General features: G+C 46.5%; 1 protein-coding gene and 1 long non-coding RNA gene across 2 annotated transcripts in view; both read left to right on the top strand.

Moving 5' to 3' along the window:
* Nucleotides 1–8,466, top strand: part of LOC131522356 (uncharacterized) — a 9,155-nt gene extending 689 nt beyond the window's left edge. The window contains exons 2-3 of the long non-coding RNA XR_009266517.1: nucleotides 8,176–8,251; nucleotides 8,343–8,466. This is a non-coding gene — a long non-coding RNA (uncharacterized LOC131522356). The remainder of the gene's footprint in view (nucleotides 1–8,175; nucleotides 8,252–8,342) is intronic.
* A 3,186-nt stretch (nucleotides 8,467–11,652) lies between these two features.
* Nucleotides 11,653–20,000, top strand: part of pop1 (POP1 homolog, ribonuclease P/MRP subunit) — a 10,529-nt gene continuing 2,181 nt past the window's right edge. The window contains exons 1-14 of the mRNA XM_058747801.1: nucleotides 11,653–11,797; nucleotides 11,889–11,993; nucleotides 12,417–12,592; nucleotides 13,724–13,984; nucleotides 14,335–14,422; nucleotides 14,503–14,681; nucleotides 14,872–15,080; nucleotides 16,204–16,291; nucleotides 16,374–16,458; nucleotides 16,551–16,670; nucleotides 16,946–17,061; nucleotides 17,160–17,342; nucleotides 18,015–18,169; nucleotides 18,245–18,394. Coding sequence (XP_058603784.1) covers nucleotides 11,722–11,797; nucleotides 11,889–11,993; nucleotides 12,417–12,592; nucleotides 13,724–13,984; nucleotides 14,335–14,422; nucleotides 14,503–14,681; nucleotides 14,872–15,080; nucleotides 16,204–16,291; nucleotides 16,374–16,458; nucleotides 16,551–16,670; nucleotides 16,946–17,061; nucleotides 17,160–17,342; nucleotides 18,015–18,169; nucleotides 18,245–18,394 — 1,991 coding nt within the window. The 5' untranslated portion in view covers nucleotides 11,653–11,721. The remainder of the gene's footprint in view (nucleotides 11,798–11,888; nucleotides 11,994–12,416; nucleotides 12,593–13,723; nucleotides 13,985–14,334; nucleotides 14,423–14,502; nucleotides 14,682–14,871; nucleotides 15,081–16,203; nucleotides 16,292–16,373; nucleotides 16,459–16,550; nucleotides 16,671–16,945; nucleotides 17,062–17,159; nucleotides 17,343–18,014; nucleotides 18,170–18,244; nucleotides 18,395–20,000) is intronic.

Below are 20,000 nucleotides of genomic sequence, written 5' to 3' on the forward strand. Positions count from 1 at the left end.
ATACGGTGCACTAGCACTGAGCACACTAACATACGGTGCACTAGCACTGAGCACACTAACATACGGTACACTAGCACTGAGCACACTAACATACGGTGCACTAGCACTGAGCACACTAACATACGTGCACTAGCACTGAGCACACTAACATACGGTGCACTAGCACTGAGCACACTAACACACGGTGCACTAGCACTGAGCACACTAACATACGGTGCACTAGCACTGAGCACACTAACATACGGTGCACTAGCACTGAGCACACTAACATACGGTGCACTAGCACTGAGCACACTAACATACGGTGCACTAGCACTGAGCACACTAACATACGGTGCACTAGCACTGAGCACACTAACATACGTGCACTAGCACTGAGCACACTAACATACGGTGCACTAGCACTGAGCACACTAACATACGGTGCACTAGCACTGAGCACACTAACATACGGTGCACTAGCACTGAGCACACTAACATACGGTGCACTAGCACTGAGCACACACTAACATACGGTGCACTAGCACTGAGCACACTAACATACGGTGCACTAGCACTGAGCACACTAACATACGATTGCACTAGCACTGAGCACACTAACATACGGTGCACTAGCACTGAGCACACTAACATACGGTGCACTAGCACTGAGCACACTAACACGGTGCACTAACATACGGTACACTAGCACTGAGCACACTAACATACGGCACACTAGCACTGAGCACACTAACATACGGTACACTAGCAGTGAGCACACTAACATACGGTACACTAGCACTGAGCACACTAACATACGGTGCACTAACATACGGTACACTAGCACTGAGCACACTAACATACGGTACACTAGCACTGAGCACACTAACATACGGTGCACTAACATACGGTACACTAGCACTGAGCACACTAACATACGGTGCACACTAGCACTGAGCACACTAACATACGGTACACTAGCACTGAGCACACTAACATACGGCACACTAGCACTGAGCACACTAACATACGGTGCACTAGCACTGAGCACACTAACATACGGTACACTAGCACTGAGCACACTAACATACGGTGCACTAACATACGGTACACTAGCACTGAGCACACTAACATACGGTGCACTAACATACGGTACACTAGCACTGAGCACACTAACATACGGTACACTAGCACTGAGCACACTAACATACGGTGCACTAACATACGGTACACTAGCACTGAGCACACTAACATACGGTACACTAGCACTGAGCACACTAACATACGGTACACTAGCACTGAGCACACTAACATACGGTACACTAGCACTGAGCACACTAACATACGTGCACTAACATACGGTACACTAGCACTGAGCACACTAACATACGGTACACTAGCACTGAGCACACTAACATACGGTGCACTAACATACGGTACACTAGCACTGAGCACACTAACATACGGTACACTAGCACTGAGCACACTAACATACGATTGCACTAACATACGGTACACTAGCACTGAGCACACTAACATACGGTACACTAGCACTGAGCACACTAACATACGGTACACTAGCACTGAGCACACTAACATATGGTGCACTAACATACGGTACACTAGCACTGAGCACACTAACATACGGTACACTAGCACCTGAGCACACTAACATACGGTGCACTAACATACGGCACACTAGCACTGAGCACACTAACACGGTGCACTAACATACGGTACACTAACACTGAGCACACTAACACGGTGCACTAGCACTGAGCACTAACATACGGTGCACTAGCACTGAGCACACTAACATACGGATTGCACTAGCACTGAGCACACTAACACGGTGCACTAGCACTGAGCACTAACATACGGTACACTAGCACTGAGCACACTAACATACGGTACACTAGCAGTGAGCACACTAACATACGGTACACTAGCAGTGAGCACACTAACATACGGCACACTAGCACTGAGCACACTAACACGGTGCACTAGCACTGAGCACACTAACATACGGTGCACTAACATACGGTACACTAGCACTGAGCACACTAACATACGGTACACTAGCACTGAGCACACTAACATACGGTGCACTAGCACTGAGCACTAACATACGGTGCACACTAGCACTGAGCACACTAACATACGTGCACTAACATACGGTGCACTAGCACTGAGCACACTAACATACGGTGCACTAGCACTGAGCACACTAACATACGGTGCACTAGCACTGAGCACACTAACATCGGTGCACTAGCACTGAGCACACTAACATACGGTACACTAGCACTGAGCACACTAACATACGGTGCACTAGCACTGAGCACACTAACATACGGTGCACTAACATACGGTACACTAGCACTGAGCACACTAACATACGTGCACTAACATACGGTACACTAGCACTGAGCACACTAACATACGGTGCACTAACATACGGTACACTAGCACTGAGCACACTAACATACGGTACACTAGCACTGAGCACACTAACATACGGTACACTAGCACTGAGCACACTAACATACGGTACACTAGCACTGAGCACACTAACATACGGTGCACTAGCACTGAGCACACTAACATCACGGTGCACTAGCACCGAGCACACTAACATACGGTGCACTAGCACCGAGCACACTAACATACGGTGCACTAGCACTGAGCACACTAACATACGGTGCACTAGCACTGAGCACACTAACATACGGTGCACTAACATACGGTGCACTAACATACGGTGCACTAACATACGGTGCACTAACATACGGTGCACTAACATACGGTGCACTAGCACCTGAGCACACTAACACACGGTGCACTAACATACGGTGCACTAGCACTGAGCACACTAACATACGGTGCACTAGCACTGAGCACACTAACATACGGTGCACTAGCACTGAGCACACTAACATACGGTGCACTAGCACTGAGCACACTAACATACGGTGCACTAGCACTGAGCACACTAACATACGGTGCACTAACATACGGTACACTAGCACTGAGCACACTAACATACGGCACACTAGCACTGAGCACACTAACATACGGTACACTAGCAGTGAGCACACTAACATACGGTACACTAGCAGTGAGCACACTAACATACGGTACACTAGCAGTGAGCACACTAACATACGGTACACTAGCACTGAGCACACTAACATACGGTGCACTAACATACGGTACACTAGCACTGAGCACACTAACATACGGTACACTAGCACCGAGCACACTAACATACGTGCACTAGCACTGAGCACTAACATACGGTGCACTAGCACTGAGCACACTAACATACGGTACACTAGCACTGAGCACACTAACATACGGTACACTAGCACTGAGCACACTAACATACGGTACACTAGCACTGAGCACACTAACATACGGTACACTAGCACTGAGCACACTAACATACGATTGCACTAACATACGGTACACTAGCACTGAGCACACTAACATACGGTGCACTAACACACGGTGCACTAACATACGGTACACTAGCAGTGAGCACACTAACATACGGTGCACTAACATACGGTACACTAGCACTGAGCACACTAACATACGGTACACTAGCACTGAGCACACTAACATACGGTACACTAGCACTGAGCACACTAACATACGGTACACTAGCACTGAGCACACTAACATACGTGCACTAACATACGGTACACTAGCACTGAGCACACTAACATACGGTACACTAGCACTGAGCACACTAACATACGGATTGCACTAACATACGGTACACTAGCACTGAGCACACTAACATACGGTACACTAGCACTGAGCACACTAACATCTGATTGCACTAACATACGGTACACTAGCACTGAGCACACTAACATACGGTACACTAGCACTGAGCACACTAACATACGGTACACTAGCACTGAGCACACTAACATATGGTGCACTAACATACGGTACACTAGCACTGAGCACACTAACATACGGTACACTAGCACTGAGCACACTAACATACGGTGCACTAACATACGGTACACTAGCACTGAGCACACTAACATACGGTACACTAACACTGAGCACACTAACATACGGTACACTAGCACTGAGCACACTAACATACGGTGCACTAACATACGGTACACTAGCACTGAGCACACTAACATACGGTACACTAGCACTGAGCACACTAACATACGGTGCACTAGCACTGAGCACACTAACATACGGTGCACTAGCACTGAGCACACTAACATACGGTGCACTAGCACTGAGCACACTAACATACGGTGCACTAGCACTGAGCACACTAACATACGGTGCACTAGCACTGAGCACACTAACATACGGTGCACTAGCACTGAGCACACTAACATACGGTGCACTAACATACGGTGCACTAACATACGGTGCACTAACATACGGTGCACTAACATACGGTGCACTAACATACGGTGCACTAACATACGGTGCACTAACATACGGTGCACTAACATACGGTGCACTAACATACGGTACACTAGCACTGAGTGTGTGTGTGTGTGTTTCTCTCTGGCTGTGTGTGTGTGTGTGTGTGTTTCTCTCTGGCTGTGAGTGTGTGTGTGTGTGTGTGTGTTTCTCTCTGGCTGTGAGTGAGTGTGTGTGTGTGTCTCTCTGGCTGTGAGTGTGTGTGTGTGTTTCTCTCTGGCTGTGTGTGTGTGTGTGTGTGTTCTCTGGCTGTGAGTGTGTGTGTGTGTGTCTCTGGCTGTGAGTGTGTGTGTGTGTGTGTCTCTGGCTGTGAGTGTGTGTGTGTGTGTGTTTCTCTGGCTGTGAGTGTGTGTGTGTGTGTTCTCTCTGGCTGTGAGTGTGTGTGTGTGTGTTCTCTCTGGCTGTGAGTGTGTGTGTGTGTGTGTTTCTCTCTGGCTGTGAGTGTGTGTGTGTGTGTGTGTGTGTTTCTCTCTGGCTGTGTGTGTGTGTGTGTGTGTGTTTCTCTGGCTGTGAGTGTGTGTGTGTGTGTGTGTTCTCTCTGGCTGTGAGTGTGTGTGTGTGTGTGTGTCTCTCTGGCTGTGAGTGTGTGTGTGTGTGTGTGTTTCTCTCTGGCTGTGAGTGTGTGTGTGTGTGTGTTTCTCTCTGGCTGTGAGTGTGTGTGTGTGTGTGTGTCTCTCTGGCTGTGTGTGTGTTTCTCTCTGGCTGTGAGTGTGTGTGTTTCTCTGGCTGTGAGTGTGTGTGTGTGTGTTTCTCTCTGGCTGTGTGTGTGTGTGTGTTTCTCTCTGGCTGTGTGTGTGTGTGTGTGTGTTTCTCTCTGGCTGTGAGTGTGTGTGTGTGTGTTTCTCTGGCTGTGAGTGTGTGTGTGTGTGTGTGTGTGTTTCTCTGGCTGTGAGTGTGTGTGTGTGTGTGTGTTCTCTCTGGCTGTGAGTGTGTGTGTTTCTCTCTGGCTGTGTGTGTGTGTGTGTTTCTCTCTGGCTGTGAGTGTGTGTGTGTGTTTCTCTCTGGCTGTGTGTGTGTGTGTGTGTTTCTCTGGCTGTGAGTGTGTGTGTGTGTGTGTGTTCTCTCTGGCTGTGAGTGTGTGTGTGTGTGTGTTTCTCTCTGGCTGTGAGTGTGTGTGTGTGTGTGTTTCTCTCTGGCTGTGAGTGTGTGTGTGTGTGTGTGTTTCTCTGGCTGTGAGTGTGTGTGTGTGTGTTTCTCTGGCTGTGAGTGTGTGTGTGTGTGTTTCTCTCTGGCTGTGAGTGTGTGTGTGTGTGTGTGTGTTTCTCTCTGGCTGTGAGTGTGTGTGTGTGTGTGTGTGTGTGTTTCTCTCTGGCTGTGAGTGTGTGTGTGTGTGTGTTCTCTGGCTGTGAGTGTGTGTGTGTGTGTGTGTGTGTTTCTCTCTGGCTGTGTGTGTGTGTGTTTCTCTGGCTGTGAGTGTGTGTGTGTGTTTCTCTCTGGCTGTGTGTGTGTGTGTGTTCTCTCTGGCTGTGTGTGTGTGTGTTCTCTGGCTGTGTGTGTGTGTGTGTGTGTGTGTCTCTGTCTGTGTGTGTGTGTGTGTGTGTGTGTTTCTCTCTGGCTGTGAGTGTGTGTGTGTGTGTGTGTGTGTGTTTCTCTCTGGCTGTGAGTGTGTGTGTGTGTGTGTGTTTCTCTGGCTGTGAGTGTGTGTGTGTTTCTCTGGCTGTGAGTGTGTGTGTGTGTTCTCTGGCTGTGAGTGTGTGTGTGTGTGTTTCTCTGGCTGTGAGTGTGTGTGTGTGTTTCTCTGGCTGTGAGTGTGTGTGTTTCTCTCTGGCTGTGAGTGTGTGTGTTTCTCTCTGGCTGTGAGTGTGTGTGTTTCTCTCTGGCTGTGAGTGTGTGTGTGTGTGTTCTCTGGCTGTGTGTGTGTGTGTGGCTGTGTGTGTGTGTGTGTGTTTCTCTGGCTGTGAGTGTGTGTGTGTGTTTCTCTCTGGCTGTGAGTGTGTGTGTGTGTTTCTCTCTGGCTGTGAGTGTGTGTGTGTGTTTCTCTCTGGCTGTGAGTGTGTGTGTGTTTCTCTCTGGCTGTGAGTGTGTGTGTGTGTGTTTCTCTCTGGCTGTGAGTGTGTGTGTGTGTGTTTCTCTCTGGCTGTGAGTGTGTGTGTGTTTCTCTCTGGCTGTGAGTGTGTGTGTGTGTGTGTGTGTGTGTGTGTGTGTGTCTCTCTGGCTGTGTGTGTGTTTCTGGCTGTGAGTGTGTGTGTGTGTGTGTGTGTGTGTGTGTTTCTCTGGCTGTGAGTGTGTGTGTGTGTGTGTGTTTCTCTCTGGCTGTGAGTGTGTGTGTGTGTGTTTCTCTGGCTGTGAGTGTGTGTGTGTGTGTGTGTTTCTCTCTGGCTGTGTGTGTGTGTGTGTGTGTGTGTGTATGTGTGTGTGTGTGTGTCTCTCTGGCTGTGTATGTGTGTGTGTTTCTCTGGCTGTGTATGTGTGTGTGTTCTCTCTGGCTGTGTGTGTGTGTGTGTTTCTCTGGCTGTGTGTGTGTGTGTGTTTCTCTCTGGCTGTGTGTGTGTGTGTGTGTTTCTCTGGCTGTGTGTGTGTGTGTGTTTCTCTGGCTGTGTGTGTGTGTGTGTTTCTCTGGCTGTGAGTGTGTGTGTGTGTGTGTGTTTCTCTCTGGCTGTGTGTGTGTGTGTTTCTCTGGCTGTGAGTGTGTGTGTGTGTTCTCTCTGGCTGTGTGTGTGTGTGTGTTCTCTCTGGCTGTGTGTGTGTGTGTGTGTGTGTGTTTCTCTCTGGCTGTGTGTGTGTGTGTTTGGGCTGTGAGTGAGTGTGTTTCTCTCTGGCTGTGAGTGTGTGTGTGTGTGTGTGTTTCTCTCTGGCTGTGTGTGTGTGTGTGTGTTTCTCTCTGGCTGTGAGTGAGTGTGTGTTTGGGCTGTGAGTGAGTGTGTTTCTCTGGCTGTGTGTGTGTGTGTGTGTGTGTGTGTGTGTGTTTCTCTGGCTGTGTGTGTGTTTCTCTCTGGCTGTGTGTGTGTTTCTCTGGCTGTGTGTGTGTGTTTCTCTCTGGCTGTGTGTGTGTGTTTCTCTCTGGCTGTGTGTGTGTGTTTCTCTCTGGCTGTGTGTGTGTTTGGGCTGTGAGTGAGTGTGTTTCTCTCTGGCTGTGTGTGTGTGTGTTCTCTCTGGCTGTGTGTGTGTGTGTGTGTGTGTGTGTGTTTCTCTCTGGCTGTGAGTGTGTGTTTGGGCTGTGAGTGAGTGTGTTTCTTTCTGGCTGTGAGTGTGTGTGTGTGTGTTTGGGCTGTGAGTGAGTGTGTTTCTCTCTGGCTGTGTGTGTGTGTTTCTCTGGCTGTGTGTGTGTGTTTCTGGCTGTGAGTGTGTGTGTGTGTGTGTGTGTGTTTGGGCTGTGAGTGAGTGTGTTTCTCTCTGGCTGTGTGTGTGTGTGTGTGTGTGTGTGTGTGTGTGTGTGTGTGTGTGTGTGTGTGTTTGGGCTGTGAGTGAGTGTGTTTCTCTCTGGCTGTGTGTGTGTGTTTCTCTCTGGCTGTGTGTGTGTTTCTCTGGCTGTGTGTGTGTGTTTCTCTGGCTGTGTGTGTGTGTTTCTCTCTGGCTGTGTGTGTGTTTCTCTCTGGCTGTCCCTCAGGAGATGACAAGATGCTACAAATGAAACGTGTTTTGGGTTGGGTTACAGGTGTTAAATTGGGGAATATTGTATTAATTTTGGTCTCTCTCTGTGTGTGTGTGTGTAATCATTTCTCTATGCTGTGGCATGTACTGTATATACTGTACACTGCAGCTGATTCCAGTGAAACTGTGTTTTAGATGACTGGAGCAAAAGACAGAATGAGAGAAAAAAAGATGAAGAATCAGCCGAGAAACGTCATTTACACAAGCTCAGGTGACCAGTGCTGATAAAGGCTTCATTCAGCAGATATTGTTGTTTGATCTCATCTCATTTCTGTTATTGACCGAAAGATCTTCGTCTACAGGTCGCGGTACCGGGAGAGGTCAGGGGTCACAGGCATGTGGCTGGGTCAGAGGTCATCAGCCTGGGGGTCACAGTTACAGTCAAACTCTGCCCAAATACATCACGGGTAACATTCATAACTAAAAAAATAGTTCAATAAAACATTGAAAAACTCTGTGATGAGATATTAAGCAGTGACCAGAGGTTGTCAAAGTTCTGGCTTGTGTGTGATGTTCAGTTTTGAGACACACCTAAACCAGAATGTTGTTTACATGATTGATGTCAAGCTAATTATCACACACATTTGACTGCACTCAGACGTTAATGCGATCTGAAACGGCGAAGCAACGAGCTGAAGTTCAGTCTGTTCCAGTTTAGCTGTGAGGGAAAGATCTGTGTGATTCTGTGTAAGAAACAAAGGCTTACAGCGGCAAATGCAGGAACTGATGAAATGTGTAGCATGAATGAAAATAGTGCAAAATGTAAATCATTTTGTGAACTAACCATTAATGAAGCAAAGTTTTTGAAGTTGATTTCTCCTGCAGCCTCGCCTTCGCTAAAGCGCGCCGCTGAAGTGAACGCTATGCTGAAGGCCGTCCGTAAACCTGCAGGCAGCTGCCACGTCTTCAACGCTCTGCCCAGACACATGCGCAGACGGGCCATGAGCCACAGTGCCAAGAGACTGCCGAGCCGTCTGCGAGAGGGAGCTCAGAGACTGGTACTGAGAGACCCGGAGTCCAGCAGAACCTGACTGACCAGCGGTCACATTCTCATCACAGCATAGTTCACCCAAAAATCTAAGTTCTGTCACTAATTGCTCATCCTCATGGGTGCTCGTAAGTGGTGACAGACTGACCGGAAAGAGAAGAAATTATTGAATAAAGCCATTATTTTGTATTCTTTCCACACAAAATCTGTTATTGTAGCTTCATAACATTACGGTTGAAGCCCTGGAGCCAGTTGTTCAAAAGAAATCTGATGGGATTTTGGCCATCGGATTGGATCAGATCTTGAAAATGGGTTGTTCAAAAGATTCTGAATTCGGATTAGATCACAAAATCCAATTTTAAATCTTCAGTTTGTGTTGTTCTAAACATTTTAGTAAGATTGGGATGCTTTTGATTCTCTCTGGCTGTGTGTGTGTGTGTGTGTGTTCTCTCTGGCTGTGAGTGTGTGTGTGTCTCTCTGGCTGTGAGTGTGTGTGTGTGTTTCTCTGGCTGTGAGTGTGTGTGTGTGTGTTTCTCTGGCTGTGAGTGTGTGTGTGTGTGTCTCTCTGGCTGTGAGTGTGTGTGGCTGTGAGTGTGTGTGTTTCTCTGGCTGTGAGTGTGTGTGTGTGTGTTTCTCTGGCTGTGAGTGTGTGTGTTTCTCTGGCTGTGAGTGTGTGTGTGTTCTCTCTGGCTGTGAGTGTGTGTGTGTGTTCTCTCTGGCTGTGAGTGTGTGTGTGTGTTCTCTCTGGCTGTGTGTGTGTGTGTGTGTTTCTCTCTGGTGTGTGTGTGTGTGTGTTTCTCTCTGGCTGTGAGTGTGTGTGTGTGTGTTTCTCTGGCTGTGAGTGTGTGTGTGTGTGTGTGTTTCTCTGGCTGTGAGTGTGTGTGTGTGTTTCTCTGGCTGTGAGTGTGTGTGTGTGTGTGTGTGTTTCTCTCTGGCTGTGAGTGTGTGTGTGTGTTTCTCTGGCTGTGAGTGTGTGTGTGTGTGTTCTCTCTGGCTGTGAGTGTGTGTGTGTGTGTGTGTGTTTCTCTCTGGCTGTGAGTGAGTGTGTGTGTGTGTGTGTTTCTCTGGCTGTGAGTGAGTGTGTGTGTGTGTTTCTCTGGCTGTGAGTGTGTGTGTGTGTGTGTGTGTTTCTCTCTGGCTGTGAGTGAGTGTGTGTGTGTGTGTTTCTCTCTGGCTGTGAGTGTGTGTGTGTGTTTCTCTCTGGCTGTGAGTGTGTGTGTGTGTGTGTGTGTGTTTCTCTGGCTGTGTGTGTGTGTGTGTGTGTGTGTGTGTGTGTGTGTGTGTGTGTTTCTCTCTGGCTGTGTATGTGTGTGTGTGTTTCTCTGGCTGTGTGTGTGTTTCTCTGGCTGTGTGTGTGTTTCTCTCTGGCTGTGTGTGTGTTTCTCTGGCTGTGTGTGTGTGTGTTTCTCTCTGGCTGTGTATGTGTGTGTTTCTCTGGCTGTGTGTGTGTGTGTGTTCTCTCTGGCTGTGTGTGTGTGTGTGTGTTTCTCTGGCTGTGAGTGTGTGTGTGTGTGTGTTTCTCTCTGGCTGTGTGTGTGAGAGTGTTTCTCTCTGGCTGTGAGTGTGTGTGTGTGTGTTTCTCTCTGGCTGCGTGTGTGTGTGTTTCTCTGGCTGTGTGTGTGTGTGTGTGTGTGTGTTTCTCTCTGGCTGTGTGTGTGTGTTTGGGCTGTGAGTGAGTGTGTTTCTCTCTGTGTGTGTGTGTGTGTGTGTGTGTGTGTGTTTCTCTGGCTGTGTGTGTGTGTGTGTGTGTTTCTCTGGCTGTGAGTGAGTGTGTGTTTGGGCTGTGAGTGAGTGTGTTTCTCTCTGGCTGTGTGTGTGTGTGTGTGTGTGTGTGTGTGTGTGTGTGTGTGTGTGTTTCTCTGGCTGTGTGTGTGTGTTCTCTCTGGCTGTGTGTGTGTTTCTCTCTGGCTGTGTGTGTGTTTCTCTCTGGCTGTGTGTGTGTGTTTCTCTGGCTGTGTGTGTGTGTTTCTCTGGCTGTGTGTGTGTTTCTCTCTGGCTGTGTGTGTGTTTGGGCTGTGAGTGAGTGTGTTTCTCTGGCTGTGTGTGTGTGTGTTTCTCTGGCTGTGTGTGTGTGTGTGTGTGTGTGTGTTTCTCTCTGGCTGTGAGTGTGTGTTTGGGCTGTGAGTGAGTGTGTTTCTTTCTGGCTGTGAGTGTGTGTGTGTGTGTGTTTGGGCTGTGAGTGAGTGTGTTTCTCTCTGGCTGTGTGTGTGTGTTTCTCTCTGGCTGTGTGTGTGTGTTTCTCTCTGGCTGTGAGTGTGTGTGTGTGTGTGTGTGTGTGTTTGGGCTGTGAGTGAGTGTGTTTCTCTCTGGCTGTGTGTGTGTGTGTGTGTGTGTGTGTGTGTGTTTCTCTCTGGCTGTGAGTGTGTGTGTGTGTGTTTGGGCTGTGAGTGAGTGTGTTTCTCTCTGGCTGTGTGAGTGTGTTTCTCTCTGGCTGTGTGTGTGTGTTTCTCTCTGGCTGTGTGTGTGTGTTTCTCTCTGGCTGTGTGTGTGTGTTTCTCTCTGGCTGTCCCTCAGGAGATGACAAGATGCTACAAATGAAACGTGTTTTTGGGTTGGGTTACAGGTGTTAAATTGGGGAATATTGTATTAATTTTGGTCTCTCTCTGTAGTGTGTGTGTAATCATTTCTCTATGCTGTGGCATGTACTGTATATACTGTACACTGCAGCTGATTCCAGTGAAACTGTGTTTTAGATGACTGGAGCAAAAGACAGAATGAGAGAAAAAAAGATGAAGAATCAGCCGAGAAACGTCATTTACACAAGCTCAGGTGACCAGTGCTGATAAAGGCTTCATTCAGCAGATATTGTTGTTTGATCTCATCTCATTTCTGTTATTGACCGAAAGATCTTCGTCTACAGGTCGCGGTACCGGGAGAGGTCAGGGGTCACAGGCATGTGGCTGGGTCAGAGGTCATCAGCCTGGGGGTCACAGTTACAGTCAAACTCTGCCCAAATACATCACGGGTAACATTCATAACTAAAAAAATAGTTCAATAAAACATTGAAAAACTCTGTGATGAGATATTAAGCAGTGACCAGAGGTTGTCAAAGTTCTGGCTTGTGTGTGATGTTCAGTTTTGAGACACACCTAAACCAGAATGTTGTTTACATGATTGATGTCAAGCTAATTATCACACACACATTTGACTGCACTCAGACGTTAATGCGATCTGAAAACGGCGAAGCAACGAGCTGAAGTTCAGTCTGTTCCAGTTTAGCTGTGAGGGAAAGATCTGTGTGATTCTGTGTAAGAAACAAAGGCTTACAGCGGCAAATGCAGGAACTGATGAAATGTGTAGCATGAATGAAAATAGTGCAAAATGTAAATCATTTTTGTGAACTAACCATTAATGAAGCAAAGTTTTTGAAGTTGATTTCTCCCTGCAGCCTCGTCCTTCGCTAAAGCGCGCGCCGCTGAAGTGAACGCTATGCTGAAGGCCGTCCGTAAACCTGCAGGCAGCTGCCACATCTTCAACGCTCTGCCCAGACACATGCGCAGACGGGCCATGAGCCACAGTGCCAAGAGACTGCCGAGCCGTCTGCGAGAGGGAGCTCAGAGACTGGTACTGAGAGACCCGCCGGAGTCCAGCAGAACCTGACTGACCAGCGGTCACATTCTCATCACAGCATAGTTCACCCAAAAATCTAAGTTCTGTCACTAATTGCTCATCCTCATGGGTGCTCTCGTAAGTGGTGACAGACTGACCGGAAAGAGAAGAAATTATTGAATAAAGCCATTATTTTTGTATTCTTTCCACACAAAATCTGTTATTGTAGCTTCATAACATTACGGTTGAAGCCCTGGAGCCAGTTGTTCAAAAGAAATCTGATGGGATTTTGGCCATCGGATTGGATCAGATCTTGAAAATGGGTTGTTCAAAAGATTCTGAATTCGGATTAGATCACAAAATCCAATTTTAAATCTTCAGTTTGTGTTGTTCTAAACATTTTAGTAAGATTGGGATGCTTTTGATAAAAAAAAAAAAACAGGATTATTCTGATTCCAGCAGAACGGTGGATTTCTGGAACAAAAATGTAGTAACTTTTTAAAACTGATCCAAAAAATACAATATTTTAACATGTAATATATCCCCAAACAGCTGCCAATATCAAACAAAAATATTATATTTAAAGTGTTTTTTTTTTTAATCAGTGATTATAAACTACATTGGCACAATCCTCAAGAGATGGACCAGTCAGAAGTAGTTATTTGTGTATATATCTCATTTTTTCTCCATCAGCATGTGCCTTCAGGAACTCCGTAGAGCACTAATAATCCAGATTTGGAAATCTGGAGCAGGGTGATCTAATCCAGTTTTGCTTTGAAAAACCGTCACAGAAGTAAGATGGGTTACGTGTTCCCGAATAGCAAAACATGAGATTAAACCTTTTGAACAACCGGTGACCGTGATGACCGTGATAGTACCCTTGCTGTCTGTGGAGGGTCAGAGCTCTCGGATTTCATCAAAAATATCTTAATTTGTGTTCTGAAGATGAACGAAGGTCTTACGGGTTTGGAACGACATGAGGGAGAGTAATTAATGACATTCTGAATGAAATTCATTTTTGGGTGAACTATCCCTTTAACACGCGTCACACACTCATTCATTTAGGTCTGTGTGCGACAGGTGAATCAGTGCTGTGGGATTCTGGGACTCTTATTCCTCGTTCACAGCGTGTGTTTGTGTGTCCAGGCCGAGCGTAGTCAGCGCGCTCCAGAGAAAGAGAAGAAGCAGCTTCCCAGAAGCAGGAGCCGTCGAGCACGCCGCAGACACGGGAACCTGCTGCTGGAGTTCAATCGCAGACAGAGGAAGAACAAATGGCTGGAGACGCATATCTGGCACGCCAAGCGCTTCCACATGCAGAAGACGTGGAGCTACTGTCTGCCGCTCAAACCCACGGCGAAGTGCTTCAGAGCCAGCTACAGAGCCATGAGTTCACACGCGCTGCTGCAGGTGACGCTTCATCACGTTACATGTCATTCTCTGAGAGATCAGAAGAGCCGGCTGCTGCGTCACACACTTACACCTCACGATTTCAGCTAAATATAACTGCCCCGTCCCATACTTCACCTGCTGCGCCGCAGACCCTGCGCTGATGTTGAGTTACTATACTGATCAAAGCGACGTTATCAAACACCAGATGCAGGTTTTTGCGTTCAGGTTTCACTCACTTCTGGAGATTCTTGTTGGCTTAGTGATGTTATGTTCCTCATTTGTAATTAAATTAATTTAAATGTATTTTGTAAACTAAATTCAACTAAAAAGCAAGCACACAATAATATCAGCATGTCTCTCTCTTTCAGGATTTGTCATATTTCTGCTGTTTGGAGGTTCAGGGATCTGAAGAACAGATGCTGCAAGCCCTCGCTCGACTCACCAGCAAACAAACAGGTGTGTGTGTGTGTGTGTGTGTGTGTGTGTGTGTGGGGTTCATCAGAGATTGTTGATACTGTCTCTGTGTTTGTATGTAGGTCCCACATTCGCAGCGGCGTCGTGTCTCTCAGGTGCTCGTCAGGGCAGCGTCCATCTGTACAAAGCGGATCAGTTTCCTCAAGGCTCTCTGGGTCCTGCTGACTTCCTGTGGAGGCCCCGGGTCCCTGACGCCTCAGACAGACAGCTGTGGATCTGGATCCATCCGGCCCTTAAACAGGTCAAACATTTAGGCCAGAAGCAGACTCTGATGCAAATGCTTGATCAACATGTTACAAGCCTTTGGTTTCTCATGTGATGTCATTGGATGTTGTTTATAGCTTGTTTTCTGTTGTAATGAAGTTTGTTATTTATATATATATATATATATGTATGTATGATGGGCGTGCGTGTGTGTGTGTGTGTGGCAGGACGTGCTGTCGGAGCTGCAGCTGGTGTGTCGGTGTGTCGTGTCCGTCTCGGAGGAGTCTCGTCCCGCCGTGGAGCCGTCTGCAGAAAGGAAGAGGAAGAGAGACGAAGGAGATGCTGAGCCACCCTCCAAAAGGCTCTTGGGGGACGGAACACGGCCCGCCGGGGCCCCTGTGTGCTGGCAGTCCCCTGACACGGCCATCACCATCAGGTGCCATAAACACACGGACCTCCGACTGCTTTATGATGATCAGTGATCAGAAACATGTCAAAGCACCTCCTCATCATCTGTCATCTAACCTTTTGGTCCTGTACTGATGTCTCTGGTGTTTTGAGTTGTGCTGAATTAGTTCTATTGATCTGGACCCGTGTTCTTAAAGGTTCTAAGAATCCTCTCAGAGAGCTCCTAATGTAGCTTAAAAGTGATTCAGGACCAACCTGAGAGCAACTCTGAGCGAGGAAAAGACAGAAATCTCAGTGAGGAGGCGGGGCTGACCCCGTTGCTAGCGATGACAGTCTTTTGAAGACTGTGATTGGTTGGTTGTCCAAGAATGAAATAAGAGCGCTTTTAAGAGTAGGGTTTATTATAAGCTTTCACTTTGAAATTACAGGTGTAATTTTTCCTGTTTTACCGCAATCACACACACACATTATATATGTATATATTCTTTATTTTTTATTTACCATGCTGTCATACTTAACATATTTTATAGAAAATGAACAGCGCCACAATAAGGTTCTGAAAGTGCTGTAATTGTTTGTGTGATCACTTTGCTTATAGAAGCTTGAGACAGACCCACAACAGAGGGGTACCAGAAAAGTGGTACGGTACGGTTCGCTATTTTGGTACCATTCACAACTTCTGACAGTGGAAACGGACATAGAGTACCGTACTGTACTGAACTGTACCGCTCAGTGGAAACGAGCCATAATAAGATTGGTCACAAAAATGATCCCTGCACCATCTAATGTGTAGCGTTTTAACTCACATTTAACTCACTTATTAACACACTTCTTCATGTTTCGTCCATTTTCTTCACTGCTAAAGAAACTCTTGAGCCTCCTAAAAGTCCTCGTCCGTACTCCTAACAATTTTGGACCTTAAGACCTCTTTTAAGGGTTAAGATACTTTCTGAAGTACTTTTTTCTTTACTAGGTTCTTTTCTTTAAATTTAAGAGGAAACACCCACATTTCTAAGAATTTTCTTAGAATGTTTTTACTAGGAGCAACTCTTAGCGCTAAGATTTCTTTTTTTGAATACGAGCCCTGATGTTACTGTAAAGCTCAGGGTGAGGGTTAGCTGTGAAATGTGATCTTTCCTGATATCCTGTAGTGACCTGACCATGGAGGTTGTGCGCTATCGTCTGATTGGTCCGCTGGCCCACACGGTGCTCACAGACACTCTCCAGCCAGCCAGTGAGGTGAGAGGTTGCTGATGACATCATGCTCGCGCTGATGTATCCGTCAGTCATTGGTGCGCTGATGATTCACTTGTGTCTGCAGGAGACGGAGGCGTCCAATCACAGCACAGATGAGGCCGGTGTGAGCGTCCATCAGCAGCAGACAGACATATTCCGCCTGCTGAGAGGTGAACGAGACTGATGCATGACACCAGTGCTGCTTTAGACGGAGACAGAAGATGTCTTGCTCAGTGTGTGTGTGTGTGTGTGTGTGTTACAGGAGTGTGTTCGACAGCAGAGCTCCCAGCAGGCTGTGTGTTGGGACTGACTGTAGATGATCCCAGACTCACTTTACCTCAGAAACGTGGTAAATCTGTACCTGACCTACAGCAGACCGCAGGTACACACGAATCCGCTGCGTCGCGCAGTGAGACGGGTGCAGGAGTGTGTGTGTGTGTGTGTGTTTGACCCTGAGCTCAGGGAGCCGCTGCGTCTCCATGCAGATGAACCAGGTTCGAATCCTGGCAGGGCCTGAGACTCTGTCTCTCTCTCTCTCTCTCTCTCTCTCTCTCACACACAGCACTGTCTCACTGCACCAGTCAAACACATCAGGACTGTTCATGCTGTGATTGTTTTCACGCTCAGAGTGTGTGTGTGTGTGTATGTGTGTGTTAGAGGACAGTCGTGTGAGAGATCTGACTCTCAGAGGAGTTGCGGCTCACTGCAGTCAGAGTGCATTGTGGGACGCATCGGTTCGAGAGCGTGTGACACACAGCCGACTGTCTGAGCAGGTAAACACACGTGAGCTGATCTGTTCAATGACACTTGTTCATGACTGTAATGAAGTCACATCTGTGTGTGTGTGTCTGTGTCCCTCTGTGTGTGTCAGGAGCTGAACCGGATGCGGAGCGAGCTGCTGGTTCCGGGTTCGAGGCTGGTTCCTCAGGCTGCTGTTCCTCTGCTGCTGGTTCATCAGGGCGGTCGTGTTCGGGGCGAGGAGCGTCTGCACTGGGGCTGCGGCTGGGATCTGTTGCTGCCCAAGGGCTGGGGAATGGCATTCTGGGTCCCTCTGGTGCGTACTGACACGTCTGCGTCTGGTCCGCCTCGACGTTGTGGGTTAGAGTTAACATCTAACACCTAACATGTCTGGTGGGGCACTGGATAGGAATATATAAACCTGCTGTAAAAATGTTGAGTTTGAGATTCTACTGGTTACAGAACTAGTAGAAATCAGAGAGATAAACCTGCTTTATTCATATTTGAAAAATGAACAGATGTTATACAAGCATAACATATCAGAATTGTTGAACAGTATTTTACAGTAATTATATTTATGATTGACTTGAATAAAACAGTGGTTTTCAAGCAGGTGCCTTGAAAAACATCCAAGGGAGACAGATGTTTTAAAATAATTTGTGAAAATGATTTTGTAAAACCAATACATGAATCTAATCACAAAAAAAAGAGGGAAGTTAAAAATGGTCAAGCGGCATCACTGGACCGATCCGGCAATCCTCGTCGTCTGAGCTTCTGCTGCTGTTAGTTACTGACATACAGAACCAATCGCATCGTTTCAAACCTTTCCACGTCAGTAATGCTGAAGACAAGATGCAGCTTCACTGGAATCACAGGCGAAGCGTAATAAACCCTGTATTTCTCCAGGAGCATCACGGATAGATCGTTGTTTTTGTTCAGCGTTTCTGCCGCCTCGCGCTCCTCAGACGCTCATGAATGTGTTTTGTAGGTGTATCGCGGTGTTCGTGTCGGTGGCCTCCACATGAGTGTCAAACACTCCCAGTTCATGGGGCAGCCTCACTTCCCTCACGATTACCCAGACTGCCCTGCAGGACAGCGCTTCCAATCAGAGCAGGAGGCGGAGCTTCTAGAAAAGTTCAAAAGGTGAGTGCTGTGCTGAGAAATCTTGCGTCTTGTCTCTGTCTCTGATGAAATAGAAAATCAATTTGCTGCTTTCAGACGTCCTCCATCCAAACGCACCAACTACATCAAACACGGCTGCTTGGCACCGTTCCGTTGCCCCTGGCAACAGCTGACGGAGGAGTGGGAGGAGCTAGTGAGCACCGAGACGACAGGCGGCTGCAGAACCGGACCCTTCACTGTTCTGAGGTCAGTCACACGCTACACGACTCGGAGATGATCGAGTGCCGTGTGTCACATGATCGGTCTTTGTGTTACATGTAGGCCTGTAACGATAACAACTTTTTGTTGTGCGATATATTGCCCCAGAAATAATTGCGACAAGCGATTTTTATTGTCATTTTAAGACCATTTTATGCCACTGAATATATAATCTTAATTTAACAGAATAATAATCCAAGAAGGCCTAGACACTTTTAATTCTTAAGAATATTTAGATCATGGAAATTAAGTATCAAAATATTAGATGCCTTAAAAAAATTGAATAAATAGTAAATAAACATTTTCCAACAAAAAGTGCAAAGAAAAAAGAAAAATGCACAAAGAACTTGTCTGGAGATTTTTCCCTGATCTTAACATCTCTGTAGGTTAAGGGTGCACACTATTGCTGAAAAACACAATCACTACTTAGCCGTCAGATGTCCGTCAGATCCCTAAACAAGGCCATATCTGCAGATGAAACTTTTTTTATTTTTATTTTTTATTTGAACTAGCACCTCATGACTACACCACGTTATGTACGAGAAGCTGCAAAAGACACCGGCGTAAGTGGAATACAAAAAACATTGTAACATTCATTTTTATTTATTTTTATATATTTAAATTATTTATTAAATATAATGGGCAATATATTGCATCACCAAAAATTGAGGTCATGTACATATGAAGAGTTTATTTGCATAAAACGATAAATGGCACTTAAAAAAAAAAAAAAAGATTGTCGTGCATTATTCTCCACATATAGCGAGATCTGAACCCTAAACACATTTTGTCAAAAAAGCCGGTATTGTCCACTTTCAAGGCATCGCGAATTCACGTTTTACTGCAGAAGCCGACAAGCGCCCTTGTTTTTGAACAGAAGCCGATAAGCCCATTTTAGCGAATCAGTGCGCTGTATTCAGGTCAGGTGACAAGTAGGGGTGTGAACCTACTAAGGATGCGCGGTATACCCGTACTGGAAAAATACCGGTATGTATTATTTCAAACGGTAAGATATCATAATTTTGCTAAATTCGGTATTTCATACGCTGCTGTTGCGAAGTGTGCCTGTAGGTAGCAGTGCTTCCCAAATAGCTGCGCAACCAGTAAATGTGACAACAGAACAACGCGATCGATCAAACTGATGAAACTTTAATAAATAAAGAGAACAGTAGAAGTGAAATATGGCATTAGTTGGCATTCAAAACAGATGACGAAGGTGAATGAACTGAGCTTACTGCACCTGTATGCAAGCGCTGCTATAAATCACAGGAGGAAGCAACACATCAAACTTCAAGCATTTGTCGCTTGCTCATCCTGATCTTTTCAGAGAATTAAGAGATCGACAGGTGAGTGCATCATTCATAAATTCAGATTTAATTTGAACTTTTATTTACAATTGATCAACGCACAAAGATGCGATACAGTGATCTCAAACGAGTGCGTGACACGCTAGAACCAGTGACATTTTGGTCACGTAATATATGCACTTGCATTTTATACAATCGAATATTAATTGAATTTGAATTAAGCAAGAGTTTTGCTATATTAATTTTAGTATCAATAATATGAAGGGAATGTTTCTGCCGCTAATATG

This window comes from Onychostoma macrolepis, chromosome 16 (genome assembly GCF_012432095.1).
Source record: "Onychostoma macrolepis isolate SWU-2019 chromosome 16, ASM1243209v1, whole genome shotgun sequence".
Classification (NCBI taxonomy): domain Eukaryota; kingdom Metazoa; phylum Chordata; class Actinopteri; order Cypriniformes; family Cyprinidae; genus Onychostoma; species Onychostoma macrolepis.